Source organism: Cucurbita moschata, unplaced genomic scaffold (assembly GCF_002738365.1).
Source record: "Cucurbita moschata cultivar Rifu unplaced genomic scaffold, Cmos_1.0 Cmo_Scf00011, whole genome shotgun sequence".
Classification (NCBI taxonomy): domain Eukaryota; kingdom Viridiplantae; phylum Streptophyta; class Magnoliopsida; order Cucurbitales; family Cucurbitaceae; genus Cucurbita; species Cucurbita moschata.
Window position 1 is genome coordinate 1,717,193 of NW_019268527.1, and position 18,716 is coordinate 1,735,908.

At 39.3% G+C, this 18,716-nt stretch overlaps 3 protein-coding genes across 10 annotated transcripts; 1 reads left to right on the forward strand and 2 right to left on the reverse strand.

Moving 5' to 3' along the window:
- Positions 1 to 50: 50 nt before the first annotated feature.
- On the reverse strand, positions 51 to 1,403 carry LOC111449615. The gene is made up of 2 exons (XM_023089594.1): positions 518 to 1,403; positions 51 to 339 (listed from the first exon to the last, which is right to left on the reverse strand). The coding sequence occupies exon 1, from the start codon at positions 1,395 to 1,397 to the stop codon at positions 522 to 524; it is 876 nt and encodes a 291-aa protein (XP_022945362.1). The 5' UTR covers positions 1,398 to 1,403; the 3' UTR covers positions 51 to 339; positions 518 to 521.
- On the forward strand, positions 357 to 8,785 carry LOC111449612 (ultraviolet-B receptor UVR8). 7 transcript variants are annotated; one of them, XM_023089591.1, is made up of 7 exons: positions 5,254 to 5,520; positions 6,000 to 6,040; positions 6,137 to 6,406; positions 6,497 to 6,849; positions 6,949 to 7,359; positions 7,468 to 7,873; positions 8,367 to 8,785. In XM_023089591.1, the coding sequence occupies exons 3-7, from the start codon at positions 6,182 to 6,184 to the stop codon at positions 8,610 to 8,612; spliced, it is 1,641 nt and encodes a 546-aa protein (XP_022945359.1). In that variant the 5' UTR covers positions 5,254 to 5,520; positions 6,000 to 6,040; positions 6,137 to 6,181; the 3' UTR covers positions 8,613 to 8,785. The 7 variants fall into 7 exon arrangements, with proteins under 7 accessions (XP_022945353.1, XP_022945359.1, XP_022945358.1 ...); XM_023089585.1 differs by lacking the exon at positions 5,254 to 5,520 and adding an exon at positions 357 to 367 and having other exon boundaries at positions 5,572 to 6,406; XM_023089590.1 differs by having other exon boundaries at positions 5,254 to 6,040.
- A 951-nt stretch (positions 8,786 to 9,736) lies between these two features.
- Positions 9,737 to 17,065, reverse strand: LOC111449613 (actin-related protein 3-like). 2 transcript variants are annotated; one of them, XM_023089592.1, is made up of 9 exons: positions 16,600 to 17,065; positions 15,919 to 16,378; positions 15,195 to 15,341; positions 12,767 to 12,859; positions 12,454 to 12,573; positions 12,173 to 12,283; positions 11,204 to 11,329; positions 11,022 to 11,120; positions 9,737 to 10,168 (listed from the first exon to the last, which is right to left on the reverse strand). In XM_023089592.1, the coding sequence occupies exons 1-9, from the start codon at positions 16,647 to 16,649 to the stop codon at positions 10,088 to 10,090; spliced, it is 1,287 nt and encodes a 428-aa protein (XP_022945360.1). In that variant the 5' UTR covers positions 16,650 to 17,065; the 3' UTR covers positions 9,737 to 10,087. The 2 variants fall into 2 exon arrangements, 1 of the variants encoding a protein (XP_022945360.1); XR_002711668.1 differs by lacking the exon at positions 9,737 to 10,168 and having other exon boundaries at positions 11,027 to 11,120; positions 11,204 to 11,322.
- Positions 17,066 to 18,716: the final 1,651 nt, after the last annotated feature.

The window sequence follows — 18,716 nt, forward strand, 5'->3', positions numbered from 1 at the left end:
TTTGAAACTCATTTTCAAACATCTCTCAACCTCCGTTTTCTAAAACCTTCTTCTCAAACGGGGTCAAAGGCTTGAGCATACGTTGTTTAACCATAGGCGATGTTAATACAATTTGACTTAACTCTCTTGTTGAGGTGAGTACTGTACAATCGCAGAGTCCGTTGCCAAACCCAAAAGGACAGAAGGCAACTAAAATCAAACAACATATGAACCCAACTCGGGCTACCGACTTGATCCAACCTAAATCAGTTAAGTTGGTGCGAATCCATGTGGGCATGTATGGACCCAATGATTCACGGTATGTAAGGACCACGCCACGTCAGAAATTGAAAACCCTGTCTGAACCACGCCACGTCAGAAATTTGAGGTCCAATCAGCAATAATTAAACCAAAATATAATTCAATAATTCCCATTGGATTCATTCAATCCAGCTGTATTCCTTTTTCCTTTCTACAATTTTCTTCCCTTTTTAAAATTCTTAATTCAATTTAATTAAAACAAATACAAAAAAATTACCGAATCAGGACCGTCGGATCCTGTTCGTCGTTTTCCGGAAGACAACCTCCGTGTCCAATCCAAAGCCGTCGATCTTCCCGACGCGTACCACCGCCGATCTCCGAAACAGAGCCTCCAACGCCGTCACACTATACAGATCATTAGCGGAGTACTTATCCGTCTGCCGCGATAACGCCACGTGTAAAACGCAGACCCCGCCGGGCTTCAACGTCCGTTCGATCTCCGCCACGAACCGCTCCGGAAACAGAGCATGATCGAACACATTCGAGAATTCAAAATCGAAAGTCTCATTCCCAAACGGCTGATTATGAAAATCGCCGTGAATCACCAACGGTGGATACGGAACCAGATCCATTCCGATCGAATCCGAAACTCCGACCCGCCTCAATGCCTCCACTTCCTGCCCGACCCGAGCTCCGATGCACAGAGCTTTTGATTCCGGCGAGATTAGCCCTTCCCCTTTTAACCCCTCGAAGAATCTGGAAAAAACCTGGATTTTCCGGTCCCAATCCCGGGTCGTCCAGATCTTTCGGAGCTTCGGGTCGAGGGTTTTGTTTAGCTGCTTCTTTATGTACCGGTTGTAGGAAGTGTACCCAGGTCGGATCTTTAAATCGCCCGATTCCGGCTGGGGATTGTCGGTCGCCGCCGTGGAGAGACGGTGGTAGTAAGGGCGGAGTGATAAGAGAAGAAGGAAAGGGAGAGAGAAAAACAGAGATAAGACGAAGTATTTGGAAATCACAAGAGGTTTTGTTTGAGTTCCTTTCATTTCTCTCTGTTTTTTTTTTCTTCTCTCTCTAAAACAGAGGTTGTCTCTGTTCTTGTCTCTGTTCTTGCTCTGTTCTTCAAAGGAGCTTAAATTTGGTCGTTTTTTTGTTGACATTTTGCATGGGAATTTTTGACAAATAATGTCTTCACATGTTTTGATTTCATACCTTATAAAAATAAAATAATGAATGGGGTATGGTTGGTTTGGTGGATATTAATTATGATTATTCCACTAATATTTGATAATTCTCAATATTTAACTAAAATATTGTTGACACCCAGTGCATATCTAGATGGAGTGATAGTGACATACTTTTCGTGATATTGGGTGTCGGTTGGAAAGGGAAATGAGACATTCTTATAAAGGTGTGAAAATCTCTCATTGGCCAACGCATTTAAAAACTGTGAGGTCGATGACGGACGATACATAGCGAGTCAAAACAGAATAGGAAAGAAGTCGAGGGTCAAACAAGACACACACCGATCAAGTGCCACGTTGAGCACAATGCAAGTTCTTATGGGGAGACGACACTATTGCCTTTCGAAAACGAAGATGGAGATTATAAATCTCAAACCCATCACATTTAACCAACAGAGAGAAAGTTATCCTCGTTCCTTCTAACCACCCTTTCTCTGTCCGCATCGATTCAATTGATTCAGCGCCAATTGACGAATGTTGAACAGAACCCAATCCAACGCCGAGATGAGTGGCAGCAACAAGGGCAGCCCCTGGTTATCGCCCTTTGCCAGATCGCCGATTTGCTGGGCGGCGAAGGCAGCGTCGATGGAGCTCAGTGTGGAGAAGATTACTCCGGCGACGGCAGTTCCAGGAGGGAAGATTTGGCGTGAAGGGTTGGAAGGGAGGGAAGGGAAATGGGTCGTGTGGGTTTTGAGGGGATGATCGGAGTTTTGTTGGGGGTGAAGCATTTGGCGTTGAGGACCGCCATGGCCACCGTTGTTCTCGAAATTCGAGTGAGATTGTCATGGCGCAAAAACATATATGGTTTGGTATTTCCTTCCTTCTTTATTTCTTGTCTAGCATAAACTAATCGAGCTCCATTTGATCTCCTAAAAGCGGAAGCTAAATCCGTTGCAAACTATAATGTAAAATATGCACCGGATGCGATCTTTAATAGAATTCTACACCAGTGGGGTGATTGTAGGACAAACTCTAATGCTTGGGTTGAGATATAGAATTTTAATGTAGCAAAGATTCAACACGAGGAAGAGTTTCCTTTCTTTGGTTAAAAGATATGTCTAAATTCTCGTGATTAATTATTTAATTTTTAATATTTTATTTATAATTTAATATTATATATTATATAAAAATTCAAGGTTATTAATGTAATCTTGAACCGGATGGCTGACTTATCATTCCAATAATAACTTAAATGGTCTATAGTATATGAATAATGTTGGGTGTCTTATTCTGATAACACTGTTGATACAGTTACAAATGATTTGATCCAAATTGTTCGTGTGAGTGGGGTATCTATATAATGAGTTTGTACAAGACTGAACAAAAAAATATTTAATTTCTCTTTATAAATCCGTCAATTGAAAAAATTAATATTGTGGCTTGTCCTTTATTTTGCACGAGTGAAAATGACTTTTGTTGTCGATTCAATATGCCTACCATTTTGAGAGGTTGATAGAAACACTGAAATGTTTAATTTAAAACATAAAATTTGAAGGGTTCCAAATAATATTTAATATATTAGATATATTAAATATAAAGAATCTATTTAAAATTAATATTTAATATATTAATATATTAATATATTAAATAGATGAATAAAAATATTAATATATTAATATTTTATATTATATATTAAATATTGATACATTAAATAAAAATATATTTAAAATGTGAATGAAATTTAAATTAGTTAAATATATATCGAAATATTTTATAATATTTAAATATGATTTAAATAAAATATTATATTCTAATATATTAGATATTCAAATATATTAATTGACAAAAATTATAAGAGTTTAGAACGGCCAAGAGACCACTAATCTCTCAGGCTTCCTTTTGAAACTCGCGTTCTTTGATCTTTTTGAGATTTTCTTTCAAGAGGCTTCTACAAGCTTTAAGGAAGATCGTGTGAATGTGAAAGAACTTCTGTTTTGTTGGAATATTTCGAGTAGTCTTGCAAGCTATGGATTCTACAAAGGTAGAGTTTTTACTCTCGTATTTATTGCTTTATTTAATTATTAATAAAATCAAAATGGTTCGTAATGCTTCTATTATAAGAACGAAGAGTTCATTCCCTTCGTTTGTAGGACCCTTTTAAGATTTTTCTCAATTAGGTTAAGATATATGGATCATATCGATTTGGATCAAGACTCCACGAACATGGGCACATAGTGAGTATGTACAACTCGTACTTAGAGATACTATTATACTATTGAGGTTTTAGAGTTATTTGAGGAAGGTTGTAGGTCACATTTATTACATAACTCATACTTAAACGTCCACACTTTCTTTCTGTACTCACAGCTACGGTGTCTAGCTCTAATATCATTTATAATAACCTAAACTCACCGCTATAGATATTGTCTGTTTTGGCCCATTACGTATTGTTGTCAGTCTCACAGTTTTAAAATGTGTCTGTTAGGGAGATGTTTTCACACCCTTATAAAGAGTGTCATTATTGTTGACACACTGCCTCGTGTCCACCCTCTTTGGGCTCAACCTTCTTGCTAGCACATCGCCTAGCGTCTGGTTCTGTTATCATTTGTAACTGTCCAAGCTCACTACTAGCCGATGTTGTCTTCTTTAGGCTTTTCCTTTCAAATCTTCTCGCAAGGTTTTTAAACGCATCTAGGGAAAAGGTTTCCACAAACTTATAAGTAATGTTTCATTCTCCTCCCCAACTGAGGTAGGATCTCACATGAATATTCTTACACAAAACCAATAAGCTTTAGACTCATAATTCGAGCATCAGCGACAGAGATGATGCTAACCTCGGCTCAACTCAGGTGGTTGCATGGCTGTAATCATGACAAGTTTTTAAGACAACCCATGGGATCTGTGTTAGCTTCGTTGTTTAAAGTTCCAATCTTTAGAGGAATTAGAGCCGTGTGGGACTCGAGAAAGGCTCTGTTTGAATGCAAAAGAAAATTAATTTAAATTTAACAAATTATTAATATTTTATTTTAAAAATACATTTGGACTCCCTCCAGGTTCTAAAATGTTTCTACACCCTTGTAAATAATATTCATTTCTTCTCTACACCTGATGTGCAATCTTACAACTCACTCTTTTTGAGACCTAATGTCCTTCCTCGCACACCGTCTGGTATCGCTCTGATACCATTAGTAATAGCCAAAGTCCACGGCTAGCAATATATTGTCCGTTTTGGTCCATAAGTATCCCCATCAGCCTGAAAACGTGTCTACTAGGGAGAGGTTTCCACACCCTTATAAATAATATTTCTTTCTTCTCTACAATTGATGTGAGATCTTACAACTCACCCCTTTTGGGACCTAATGTCCTTACTGGCACACCGTCTGGTATCGCTTTGATATCATTAGTAAGAGCCAAAACCCACTGTTAGCAATATATGGTCTGTTTTGACCCATTACGTATCATCATCAGCCTCATGGTATTAAAACGTGTCTACTAGGGACAAGTTTCCCACTCTTATAAATAATATTTCGTTCTCCTCCCCAACCGACATAGGATCCTACAAGTATTTTTACCTCAATTTTTTTATAAGAAAATGTGGGTTCCAATCAAATTTACCTCAATGATGCCTAATAACTAGCTCACTGTAACTTTACACGGTAAAAATGAAATTGGGAAGGAGAGGAAGTGGTGAATTTGATTAAAAACCCAATTTTTTTATGGTAAAAAAGTAAAAAAAAACAAAGAATTTATGACACAGTCAAAAGCAAAAGGGTAACGTGTAAAAAAAACTGATCCCTATAAATAATGAAAAATCACAGAGAATTTCAGTTCTTTCTCTTACAGATTCACCATCAAACAGACACCTCATCTCTCCTCCTTCCAAAACTCATAGATTTGGAAGAACCATCATTAAAAAATTCCCTTTCATTTTCTTTTGGAGATGAACAATTCCTAAATCATCCTCGCCCTCGTCTTCTTCATCATCATCATCATCATCATCTTCCATTTCGAGTAGCATCTGATCCAATTAACCAAAAAAAACTGTGCAATTCTTGGTGGATGAAGTTGGGTTTTCATGGATTTTCGTTTCCATTCCTATGTAATTTCGTTTTCTCAATAAATTTCTAATCGATCTATGATGATCATCGAGGAATTTGGGAAAAAAAATTCAGTTTCTGCAAGTTTTTTGATCTGGGTCTGAGTAAATTTTTGTTTTTTTTGGAGAAAATCGTGTTTGATCGTTGTGGGTTTGGTTATAATCGTAAACCCTGTTATGGGTCGTTAAGGATTCAGGCTAATTGCTACCATTTCTGGTCATTTTGGCCTCTTTTGATCCATTTTCATCATGTTCTTAGTGTTTCTTGCTGTTCATTCTGCTACTCTTTCACTTGGGTTTGTCTTTTTAGCTTTGTTCGAGCTCAAATTGCAGTGATCGAGTGGTGATTTTGAGCTGGGTTGGGTACTTAGGCTCTAAATTCAACGAGTTTTTTTTCAAACTAATCCATTGAATGCCTTTGATTCTCCATTTGTTTGTGTTATGAGGAATTTATACAGGCTTGCTTTGTTTGTTCTGTGTAGATTTAAGAGTGGAAGTTTGTTGAACAATCGGATTAATCTAGGTAGATAATGGATGATTCTTCTCCCATGTTCTTGATTTACAATGAATCGGCTAATGTATAGTGATGTCTTTGTTCTATGTGTTCTTGAAATCTCAGCCATTTCTATCAAGTTTGGGCACTGCAGAGCCTTTGGCAGTGCCCATGGATGCCACGACAAGCGAAACGGCGCCTATACAATTCCATACCATTCCCGATCAGTCGGTTTCGAGTATCGTTACCAATCCAGCGTCGACATTTCCTTTATCGAAACACCATTGCTTTGGGGAATCCTGCCCCGGTGAATTCCCCTTAGCTGCTAATCCTTCTATTGTTCTTCATGTCTTGACAGCATGTAACTTGGATCCGAAAGACCTTGCGAAGTTAGAGGCAAGTTCTTACGTTTTTCGCTTGTTCGGGTTTACCAGCATTGTTGTGACTTACTCTAGGATTGATTTTGGTTGTGTGTGTGTGTTGCAGGCGACGTGTTCGTTCTTTAGACAGCCTGCGAATTTCGCTCCTGATTATGAATTATCGATTTCGGAACTTGCTGCGTTGGATATGTGTCGAAAGAGAGCTATATTTAAACCTATGACAACAGAGCAACAGCAAGGTTTGAAGCAAAGATGTGGTGGTTCATGGAAACTGGCATTGAGGTTTTTACTGGCTGGAGAAGCTTGTTGCAGAAGGGAGAAATTCCTGGCAATAGCTGGACCCGGTCATAGCATCGCGGTTACGTCGAAAGGAGCTGTTTACTCGTTTGGTTCCAACAGCTCAGGACAGCTTGGACATGGTACGACCGAAGAAGAATCACGACCTCCTCGCCTAATCAGGTTGCGAAATTCCCAACAAATCTTTCACCTGATACAAAGAGACATACATAGTATAAACATTAATGGACTCCGTGTTGTCGTGTTGGCGTGTTGTTGCAGATCCCTGCAAGGAATTCGAATAATTCAGGCAGCAGCAGGGTCCGGGAGGACAATGTTAATCAGCGACGCCGGGCGTGTTTATGCATTTGGCAAGGACTCATTTGGTGAAGCTGAGTATGGAGTTCAAGGAGCTCAAGGAGCTCAAGTCGTTACGACACCGAAGTTGGTCGAATCGCTTAAGGATATATTTGTGGTGCAAGCTGCAATTGGCAATTTCTTCACTGCTGTACTATCAAGAGAAGGTAGAGTGTACACATTTTCTTGGGGAAGTGAGAGTAGGCTCGGTCATCAAACCGAACCAAACGACTTGGAACCACGGCCATTGACGGGAGCCTTAGAGAACGCTCCCGTTGTTCAAATTGCTGCTGGATATTGCTATCTTCTTGCTCTAGCTTGTCATCCTAATGGCATGTAAGCTTCACATCATTATATCCTCAAGCAGCATTCCTGTTTTTAAGGTTTCATGTCTTTTCCACTTAGCACAGTCCATTCACAATCCTATGTTGTCAAAAACATCAGGTCAGTGTACTCTGTAGGGTGTGGACTAGGTGGGAAGCTCGGTCACGGTTCAAGAACGGACGAGAAACACCCACGACTCATCGAACAATTTCAGATTCTGAATCTTCAGCCAGTCGTGGTTGCTGCTGGTGCTTGGCACGCAGCCATTGTAGGTCGGGACGGTCGAGTTTGTACGTGGGGTTGGGGTCGTTACGGGTGCCTGGGACATGGAAATGAGGAGTGTGAATCTTCTCCCAAAGTTGTGGAAGCATTAAGCAATGTCAAAGCAGTTCATGTTGCTACAGGAGATTACACAACCTTTGTAGTATCGGACGATGGTGACGTGTATTCTTTCGGTTGCGGAGAATCCGCTAGCCTGGGGCATAACAATGGCGTCGCCTTCGCTGCCGCCGCCGCCGATGGAGAGGTCTCCCTTTCTCCTTGCTCTTACTGTCTTCTTTACTTATACTATATATATGTTACCATGTTGAATCGGGTTCCATCTAGAATGCTTTCTACGCCGTGCTTTGTTAGAAATTACGACTCTCCACAATAGTATGATATTGTCCACTTTGAGCATAAGCTCTCGTGACTTTGCTTTGAGCTTCTCCAAAAGGCCTCATGCCAATTGGGACTCCCTCCCAACAATCCTCCCCCGAACAAAGTACACTACAGAGCCTTCTCTGAGGCCTATGGAGCCCTCAAATAACCTCCCCTTCCTTCTCTAGAGTCCCCGAACAAAGGACACCATTTTTCGACACTTGGGTCACCTTTAACTACACCTTTGAGGCTCACAACTTTGACATGGCTAAGTGAAGGACGTGACTCTGATACCATGTTAGGAATTCTTGTATAATCAGCTGCATGCATGATCCGTTGAATTCTAAGACGTAATAGATTTTGTTATGGATGTTGTGCAGCAGGGGAATCGGCACCCTCACATTTTAAGCCCGGAACTGGTAACGTCTCTGAAGCAAATTAACGAGCGGGTAGTTCAGATTAGCCTCACTAACTCAATTTACTGGAATGCACACACCTTCGCACTGACCGAGTCGGGAAAGTTGTATGCATTTGGTGCTGGTGACAAAGGGCAGCTCGGAGTCGAACTTATGGCGAATCAAACCGAAAGGGGAAATCCAGAGCGAGTTGACATTGATCTAAATTAACCAAACAAGAACAAAGAACGAACTCAGTAACTTACTCTCAGCAAACACAGCTCCATTTGGCGTTTGAAATTATTAATTTGTAAATAGAAAAAAGAAGTTTATGGTGTTTATAGTCTTGTTAACATTCTATGGAAGCTTCAGATGGAGTTTATGGTGGATTTGGTTTCTTCTTCTCGAAGATTATAATCGACGGTTGAAATGAACGAAACAGTGGATTAAGATCTTAAGAACAAACGAAACAGCAGATCGATTTGGTAGAACAGAGGATTAAGATCTTAAGAACGAGATAGACAAAGAAAACGAAAGAAATATTCATCGAATACTTCAAGGCCAACATCAGACCAAATCGAATGGAAACAATCTCAATACCAGTAAAATTGACGTAAATTACGACCTCATTGTTGAAGAAAAGCTCAATTCGATCATCTTCAACCGCCATTGCTAAAGATCTGAAGCATATCAGTGGCTGAAATCCACTGCTACCAGTCTTGATTGAAGCTCTACAGTTATGGCCGTCTTCGTTTCAGATCTGAAGAGGTCAGTCACATCTTGTTGGCGGCGTTCGAATAATTCGAAGACCGCATGCAAAATAAATTAAAGAGAATATTTGGTATGAAATAAATTCAATAAATGATTTGTTTTATAAAATTATTATTAATTATATTATACGTCATAAATAGCCGAACAAAATACATAAAATTTATATATAAGATTTCATATTATAAATATAATGTAATAAACATTTTTGTAATCAGAAAATATACAAAAATCTCCCTTTTTTTTTTTGTCAATTTATAGTAATTATTTCAATCAACAAAATATAATAAATTATTGAATAATTTTGAACCCGATTCCCAAAAATAAATAAATAATTTTGCAATAATGGAATATAAAAAATGATGGAAAATCGAGAATATAAACATATACCATTCTTCAAAATCCCGACTCCACAAAAATAAATGGAGAATCTTGCAGTGATGGAAAATGAAACAGGTGATGGAGAAGACAGTATCGAATAAGCTTCCCTGTCCCCCGAGGACATTTCTATAGGTCAGATGTTAAATTTATATACCAATTTAAATTTTTATCCAATAATTAACATACAATATATATATAGATCAAGAGACAACAAAGAGAAGAACATAAACTTCTTTTAGAAACTTCAGCTCAGCTCAGCTCAGCTCAGCTCATCTAAAATTCACTGAAATGCTGATGATTTTATAGCATTCCTTGACGCCCAACGCCCATCTACTACATGAGAAAAGCTAAATTTGGACTAGAAAACCTGGCCATCAATGAAAGAATTGAAGTAATGAATCACATTTCGTACAAATTATACAGAAAACGAGATCATATTTTACACCTATGAACGGCTGTGAAGCACGTAACCTAACCAAACCGAACCGAACCGAACCGAACTGAACCGAGGTGCATGCTCTTCAAGGGGGAAACAGCAGAGCATTTGATCCAATAAGTCAGTACATTCCTTTGAAAACAGGATTAGTTCGGCATATGCTTGCACCGTACTCATCATATTCTGCTTTTGTATGACAAGCCTGTATTGAAATTGAACAAAATTAGTTCTTCAGTAGAGGAACTCATGAACTCATCGATTTCCAACGTTGCATACGAGATGAGACCATATGCAAGTATCTATTGTATCTAAGTTATCAATACTGTGAGATCTCATATCGGTTGGAGAGGGGAACAGAGCGTTCTTTATAAGGGTGTGGAAACCTCTCCCTAGTAGACGCGTTTCAAAAACCTTGAGGGAAAGTCCGAAATGTAAAAGTCCAAAGAGGACAATATCTGCTAGCAGTGGACTTGGGACTTGGGTCGCTACAAATGGTATCAGAGCTAGACACTGGGCAATGTGCCAGCGAGGAGGCTGAGCCCCGAAAGGGGGTGGACACGAGGCGGTGTGCCAACAAGGACACTGGGTCTCAAAGGGGGTGGATTGTGAGATCCCACATGAGTTGGAGAGAGAAACGAAACATTAGAGTGTGAAAACCTCTCCCTTGTAGACGCGTTTTAAAAACCTTAAGGAAAAGCTCGAAAGGAAAAGCTCAAAGAGGACAATATCTACTAGTGATGGACTTGGGCCGTTACAAATACTTTCTAAGCATATTAAAAGACTATTGATAAGTTCCCCAAGAGTCGCTCTGCGAACACTTGGGAAGTTGTCATGTCAAAGAACGACCGTTTCCGATAAACGGCTTGAATGGACAAACTCATTAAGAGATGTGCAATCTTCGCAGATTCATTTCTCCCTATTTTAGCAATTGAACGCGCCCTTCCCCAACCCACCAGACAAGAAAAGCACCTAACAGGGATCAAAATCGATAGCCCTTCCAAAAAACATTGTAATTGGCATATCATACTTTCATATAAGGGATATAGCACACATACCGCAAAAAACTCAGGAGTTGATGCAAGAACAGAACCTCCAAACCAGACGGCAAATCTCTGGATGGGATGGCTAACAACATTGACTTCCACTGGATGCGACTGAAAATGGGACAAAAATTACCAATTAATGTCCTGTAATACTATAACCAGAGTTTTAAAAAGAAAATCATGACAATTCTCACTTTTATTTCCCCTCCTAGTCTAGCTTCGGACGCAAGGATCCGGGCATCCACGATTTTCTTCAAGTCTCTTTGTAATCTCCTATGGAAGTCCTTGAACATAGTTGAGCCTCCAGATAGAACTATATTCTAAGATAAACATAAAATCTATTTAATAAGAGAAGAAGACTTTTGTAAAGAATACGAATCGACTCCATGTAAAACAGTCATGGAATACGTCTAAGCAGTTCAAATAGACTCACTCTAGAAAGGAGCCACTCTAAGGAGTTCAAACAGTCATGGAATATGTCTAAGCAGTTCATGAGTGAACAGAAGTGTATGGGAATTGGAACCCAAATGGCATGTTCTCCAGGAGCTCCTTGCTCCATGATCTTGCCACTCACAGGACCGAGGAGCCCCCCACTGTTCTTTGACAGTGTATGGACAGACCATTACCCAAAGAAAGCAAAATTCATTCATTAGGAGGTTAGCCACAAAGCCAGATGCCCACAACAAGCTACAATGTAGGATGCATTTCACGAGTATTTCGCAACACGGGCACTCCATTTGCAAAAACAACAAAGAAACACGAGCCATATATTTTTCGTACGACATTTTGCTCAGCAGTCATGGGGAAGGATCCTCCCTTATTTTAATTGGTATACAGCCCTACTAAATGATCCAAATCTCCTCGTTTACTCACTCGCAGGACACCCTGTGGCCATGCAAGAACAGTCGACGCTTTTTGCTAGAGCATTCTACTGGATTACATGGACGAAAAGAAATCAAAGGATTTTTCAAGGGAAGGAACACTTTTTTTATCATTATTTTATGCCTTAATTTACTTGTTATTTCTGATTGTAAATGCTCCCCTTAGTAAATGCACACACAATGTAACAAACATCCAAAACGTCTCCCAATAAAAACGACTAATATCATCAGATCGATTGTTTCATCATAATCAGACGCAATAGTTTGTCCAGGCTATTTTACCTTGTACAATGCTCTTCTGGTATCAATTGGTGCAGACTGTATACACCTGTCTATTACTGTAGGCAAAGGGGTGGTAAACTCGCTGCTATATATTTCAGGATTGAAGAACACCTGAAGATCAAAAAAGATCACCAAGTAGTTCAGCACTATCTGTTTATAATTAAAATTGCAAAGTGAACACCATAATAACAATAACTATCTAACCATCGTAGCCTAACCCAGACATGCAATTACGATATCTACTATGAAATTCATCGTGATGATATAAGCTAAAAGCAAACCTCAGGACCAAGAAATCGTTCATAGCCAATATCACAAGAGTACGGCGCGCCGGTCTTAGGTTTAATACCCTTCCAATTCTTTAGGTATTTGCCTGGCTCTCTATCGTGCTTATTGAACTCCTGCAATCAATGACACACAAACCTGATCAAATCATCGACACAGAGATATATCGAGAAGCTAACAAAACTATAACAGAGTAGGTTGAGAAGTGAGTTGTTTACTTTAAACTAAGTTATGATTGAAAGGAGTCTTAAAGAGGTGCTATTTTGATTTCTAGCAAGATTTATCAATTAAGTATAGTAAAGTTCCAACCTTGACAATGTCAGAACAGGTATAGCAATACATTTCCTTGACTTTTCTGGCCACTTCAAAAGAGTCCTCCGGTGGTACATTCTCTCCTCTTTCCTAAACAGAACGGTAAATTTGCAAGAGTTTGTGAGCCCAACAATAAGCAACGGCTCATTCCATAAACTAAAATTAATGAAAAATAATAAAATAATAAAACCCGACGTTCTCTACTTATATCCTCAATTTCGCTAAGCTTTTGATATCAACATGCCCAAAACAACATAAATATGAAGTACACAGATTGAACTTCAGTAACAATATGCACATTTCCAAAAAAATATGAGCCCACAAAAGAAAGTTCCATTAAAGGAAGGGACTCCAATTAAGTAAGACAAAACCTAGAGACATTAAACCTCACTAGGGACCACACCTCTGAAGGGTCCCTCTCAACATTCTATTGTTACTATCACTCGGAAGGCCCCACAATAAAGGGCACGCCTCAACTTGCCACCAAAACCTTCCCTTCTTACGAAAAGGCAAATGAAGGAGGAACCAATAATCATTTCCCTACCGCATCTTTGTCTGGCACCCTAAAAACCAAACCATCCAAAGAACAAGTTCCAGACTGACCATACAAAATCACAGCTCCACAACAAAATGATCCCGCCTTCCAAAAAAGGCATCTTTCTCACTAGGCTATCAAAAGTTTCACTCGTCCCTCGATACCTGCCAGGTGAATTCTTTGGAATTTTTACTTTTCACAAATGAGAAATATTAGACTCATAAGGCGGAGAGGGATGCAATAACTAACGAAAGAGCGAACTACAAGAAAAGCCCTCAGACATGCTAGAATTGGAGTAACAAATATCCCTCATCTTAGGCTTAAATTGAAACTTTCAATCAAAGAAAGAAGAGTTAGAACACTCATCATCAACTTCTCGTAAATGATAAATGATAAATGATATAAACAAGGAAACATGAAGCAGAGGGGGTGATCCCCTATCCAATTATCTTCATTATCTTCCCAATATGCAGTTCCTCCCCATTGCAAACCACACATCGTACTAACTCAGAAAAATAAAGGAGCTCTAAGGCTTTTCCTTTCCGAGGATTCCTGTAAGAACCTTTACCCCGCCTGACAACATCTGTAAAGGATGAGGATTGCTCGCCCACAATAATCCCACACCAAAGGCCAAAGGGAATTAGACTCAAGAGGGAACCACCAAAGCCATTTTTCTAACAGAGCTCTATTACAAACTAAGATTTTCAAGTTCTAGCCCACCAAGACCAACCAGCTTTCCCATCGTCTCTCAATTTGCTAGGTGCACTCCTCCCCCACTTCAACCCTTTCTCGAAGGAAATTTCACATAAACTTCTTAATAACCTTACATACCTTGCAAAGTGCACAAAAAGGGGAAAATAAGTAAATTAGGATACTGCTAAGCACCGAGCTAATGAGAAGTCGCGCTACCACCTTTAGAGAAAAAAAACACTTTGTTTCAAGAGGCCAGTTTTTTCCTCACCTTGTCCATAACCAGACTACAACAATAAAGGCTTCTAGGATTACTACAAAGAGGAAGAACCAAGTAAGAAGTAAGAAAGACACTGATCTCACACCCAACGAAAGAAACCCATCTACCCAACTTTTCGGCCTCACAGTTCAAACCTAGAAGTTGACATTTACCCCTTTTGATTCTAAGCCCTAACATAGTTTCAAAGAATGCAAGCACATGGTTCAACACATTAATAAGGATTGAGTGTTGAAGTGACCTAGTATAGCTCCAAAACCAAGATCTCCATTTGTTACAACTAGTTGGTGCATGCTATCAGATCTCGAGCAACAAGAGGTTGTCATAACTTCACATGAATACCTATTATCTCATTTTTACCATGAAAGTTACTTTTTACATATGCCACCGCACTTTTCACTCGATCTAAAGACAGGGCCACTAGTTAGCATTTCATCACAAGAATTAAAGAATCAAATAAGCTCGGCTAAGTATCAACAAGCTAGTTATCATTTCTTCACAAGAATTAACAAATCAAGTAAGCTCGGCAAAGTAGAACCAGGCAAAACCATGGATATCAGATCATCAACACCTCGTCTTAAAAAAAAAAGAACTCCCTCATTATGTCCAATAACATGGATGTGGAAGAACGAAGGATTCACACACAAACAGCACAGGTTAATCAGTCAACAGTAACAAATTGAAGGATCAAATAATGAAAACTTAGCAAAAGACATTCCTCTAAATAGTTCCATTTCCACATTCTGAAGGACTTTCCAGTAATAACCTGCTGGTGCCAGTGATACATAGATGAGGTAGTAGCAGTCGATAAGGACAGGGTTTCACAGTTGACCTCAAGCACTATACTGGATCCTCAAAACAATCAAAATGCAATTCTTAAACCAAAAGAAGACGAAGAAGAGAACTAACAAGAAACAACATACCTTCATGAGCTGATGGACAAAGAGTGTCACGTCTTTGCCAGCAATGGGAATTGACCTAATGCTGCTCCCAATAACATAGCCATCTGCAACAGGCACAATATGAGAAGCCCCATCTCCAATGTCCACTACAACCCCTGTCATCTCACACTAAGATAGGCTACTTGTCAAATCCATGAGCAAAAGATTAATGCAAATTAAGACACATAAAATAATATTCGCAATGAAAAAGATGATCACAACTAGGTTTCTTTTAAAGATTCACAACAGACATAGAAACAGAACGGTGGATCTTCAAACAGATAATGATAGATTCTGCCCTTTCCTTCAATAATTGTGAAGTGGCTTAATTATTATTATTTTTTGGGCAAAACGTTATGACTATTCAATAATTGTGAAGTGGCTAAATCTTTTGGGAAATGCCTTTCCCACAAAAGGAAAAAAGCAAGAAATACAAGTCCACGCTAAAATAGGATAAAGGGATCCTAGCTTTTTATTTTAGAGGCTTTACTAAATCAAAAAGGTGCTGTACAGGAATGAAGAAGTGGACAATTGCCATCATAATCAACTGTTTGAAGGAATCTAAAAACTTCTCAAGCAAAGCCTCCAAACAGTAGCAACTGCTTTGTGGGTATTTTAAAAAACACTTAATAGTTGCAAAATTTGTGCTTTTAATCATCTAAAATCAAGAACAATATTTAGAATTGTCTGCAAATTACACACCAACCTTAGATGTAGTATATCCGGCAGCAAGAGCAAGCACGGAATTGACAGCAATATAAAGACCCGGCACGTTGAATGTCTCGAACATGATTTCACCCGTATACTCTCGACTCTCGGGTGCCGTAAGGGGGCTCTCTGTCAAAAGAAAATAATGATCCTCCGGATCACATCGCAAATAATTAAACATGCACTGCTGCCAGAACCGCTCCATGGCATCCCAATTGTAAACCTGACCATTTCGAATTGGATAACTGAGATTATAAGTACTACTAGATCTCGACTTAGCCAGCGCTTCATCTCCAATAAAGAAATCAAGATCTGCCATTACACCAGCATTATGCTGCGCAAGCCAATTCGCTTTCGACGAATTTTTCGATTGGTTTAAGAACGATTCGTTAACTGCAACTACACTAGGAACAATAAAACACGGCTCTACATTGCCGGCAAACCCCATTTTAGTATATCTGAAAACGAAACAATAACAAAAACAAAAAGTTAAAAAAAAGCAGCATTAGATAGTTCAACCAAACAGACGTTACTCAACTACAAACACCAACATTAATGAAATTAGTAATCAAAGTTCATACTGGGCATTTCGTCGAACAAGTAATAGCCACCACCACAACCCCCTACCCCCCCACCCAACCAAACTCATAGACATTGTAGATAAAATGTTAAAGAATACCCGGTGCCACTGTCGATTACTACAGCGGGGCGAGCGGCAGCTGGGTCCATGCGGAAAAGGGAGAATATCGCAAAGCTCGTTGTTGTCGACGGTAATGAAAAGATTCTGGTAATGGAAGTGGACCTGCAACTGAGATCCGGAATAAGGTCGAAAACAGAGGAACATGGTCATCAACGGCGCTCGAATAAGCGCGATAGAACAAGATAAGAAGAAGAAGAAGGCGAAGACGTTGACGGAGCAGTATCAGACTTGGATCGCAAGCGAACGGAGCGACTCAACGCACAGCTTGATAACTTGTAATCAATTAACGCACCAGCCATTTTCGTTTTCAATCTCTAAGAACAATAAGCGAAATTAGTGAATCAAGAAACTCCGACAAACTTCATAATCATTGTTTGTCGCCGATGCTTTTCTTCGCAATCGAACAAAACGCAATCACTTAGGCGACCTCTGTGGGTTTCGGGGTTGGGGCTTTTGCTTTTGCTTTTTGGAGCAGACAATTTTGTCAGAAAGTATATATGTCATTTCTCCATTTTCCACCGTTGGATTTCCACCCCGAATGGAGCTTCCACAGCCGTCCGATCTCTTTTTCTTACTTATGGGCCCACTCAAATTCAAAAGACTCCGACATCCGCCGGCCCAATGGGCCCTCCTTCAGCAATACCGGATTCAGCTAATTTTTTATTTTTTCAAAAAATATTTGGTAAAGGCGCGCTATCACGTGAGCGTCCTGTGGCACGCGTGTCAGTTGTCATGGTCACGTTCGTCCAAGGTATGTTGCATGTGGTTGCATGACAGATATCTCGATCATACTTATTTAAAACGTGTCAATATGAGGGTGTATGACCGGTAACCAAAATCATGTCTACTGTACTATAGGGAGATGTTACGAATTACCCGTTCTTCTATCCGAGTTATATGCTAATAAAGTCGTTTGTTGTTACTTATTTGTTTTTAGCTTATAACATTGTTTTTTTTTATATTGTTTTTAACTTATTTCATCGTTCATGTTTTCTAAAAATTTCTCTCAAACGTGATTTGAAGCTCGAGCATAGCCTACTATTGTTGTACAGTCTGAATTTTGCATGGCTGGCTTGTTCATTAGGTTATAACAAATACCGCACAACCGCTATCTCGCTGATGCAAGAGAGCGATTTTGTAACACCAGACGCCCTTCAGTTGTAGCTCGTCCTCGACTTGCTTCAGCTTGGTATATCCGATGTATTTGACTCGGCGTTGACCTATTTGAAATCCCATACCCTTTCCTAACATTGTGAACCGTCTTGGAGTTTATATATATATATTTTATTGTTTTCATGAGAATTTAAGGTCAGTACGATCTCTGTTGGGTCAATCTAAATTACTTTTTAGCTAAAAGTTGATTTAGTTGACACCGTTAGATGACTTGAATTGAACATTATGCCTTACCTCGATGTCGTGAGTCCACATTGAATTGACTAAGAATTTAAGGAGCAAACTCATGTAAGTGTCGTTCGCTAATTACTTGATTGGACGACTTGTATGATGTATGGTAATACGTGTCTTGTGGCCTTGCACGTGTCATGGTTATGATTGTTAGCATGTGCTATGTCATGCTATGCCTTTGTTATAAACTATGCTGTGTTGTGGCATGTAGGTTAATGACGAAAGATACGACAAGTACTATGTATGCATGTCTTGTATGCTCATTATGTCATTAAAGAATGGAGGTTTGACTTTCATCATAAATTTATGCCATGATTTGAAACGATGGGGATCACATGTATTTATGATTAGTATGGATACGTACCTTGATATCTATATTTGCCATGATATTGCGCAAGCTCTTTCCCTCTGTGGTGTTTGGTAGCAAGAGCATGCACTAGCCCGATGAGCTAGACTCATGAAGCATGTATACGAGCCTGCTTGATGGATCCATATGCGCGTGTGTGAGTTATGTGTAGGAAAGCACTACACATTAAATTCTTCCTGAACTGGAAAGTAGGACCCAAAGTCATGTCATGATATTCTTTATGAAAAGATAGGTCACACCATGTTGCATGTGATTGCATTTTTCAAACTCCAACCGTAGAGTTACATATTGAGTATTTCTTAAAATACTCAAGCCACGTGCTACT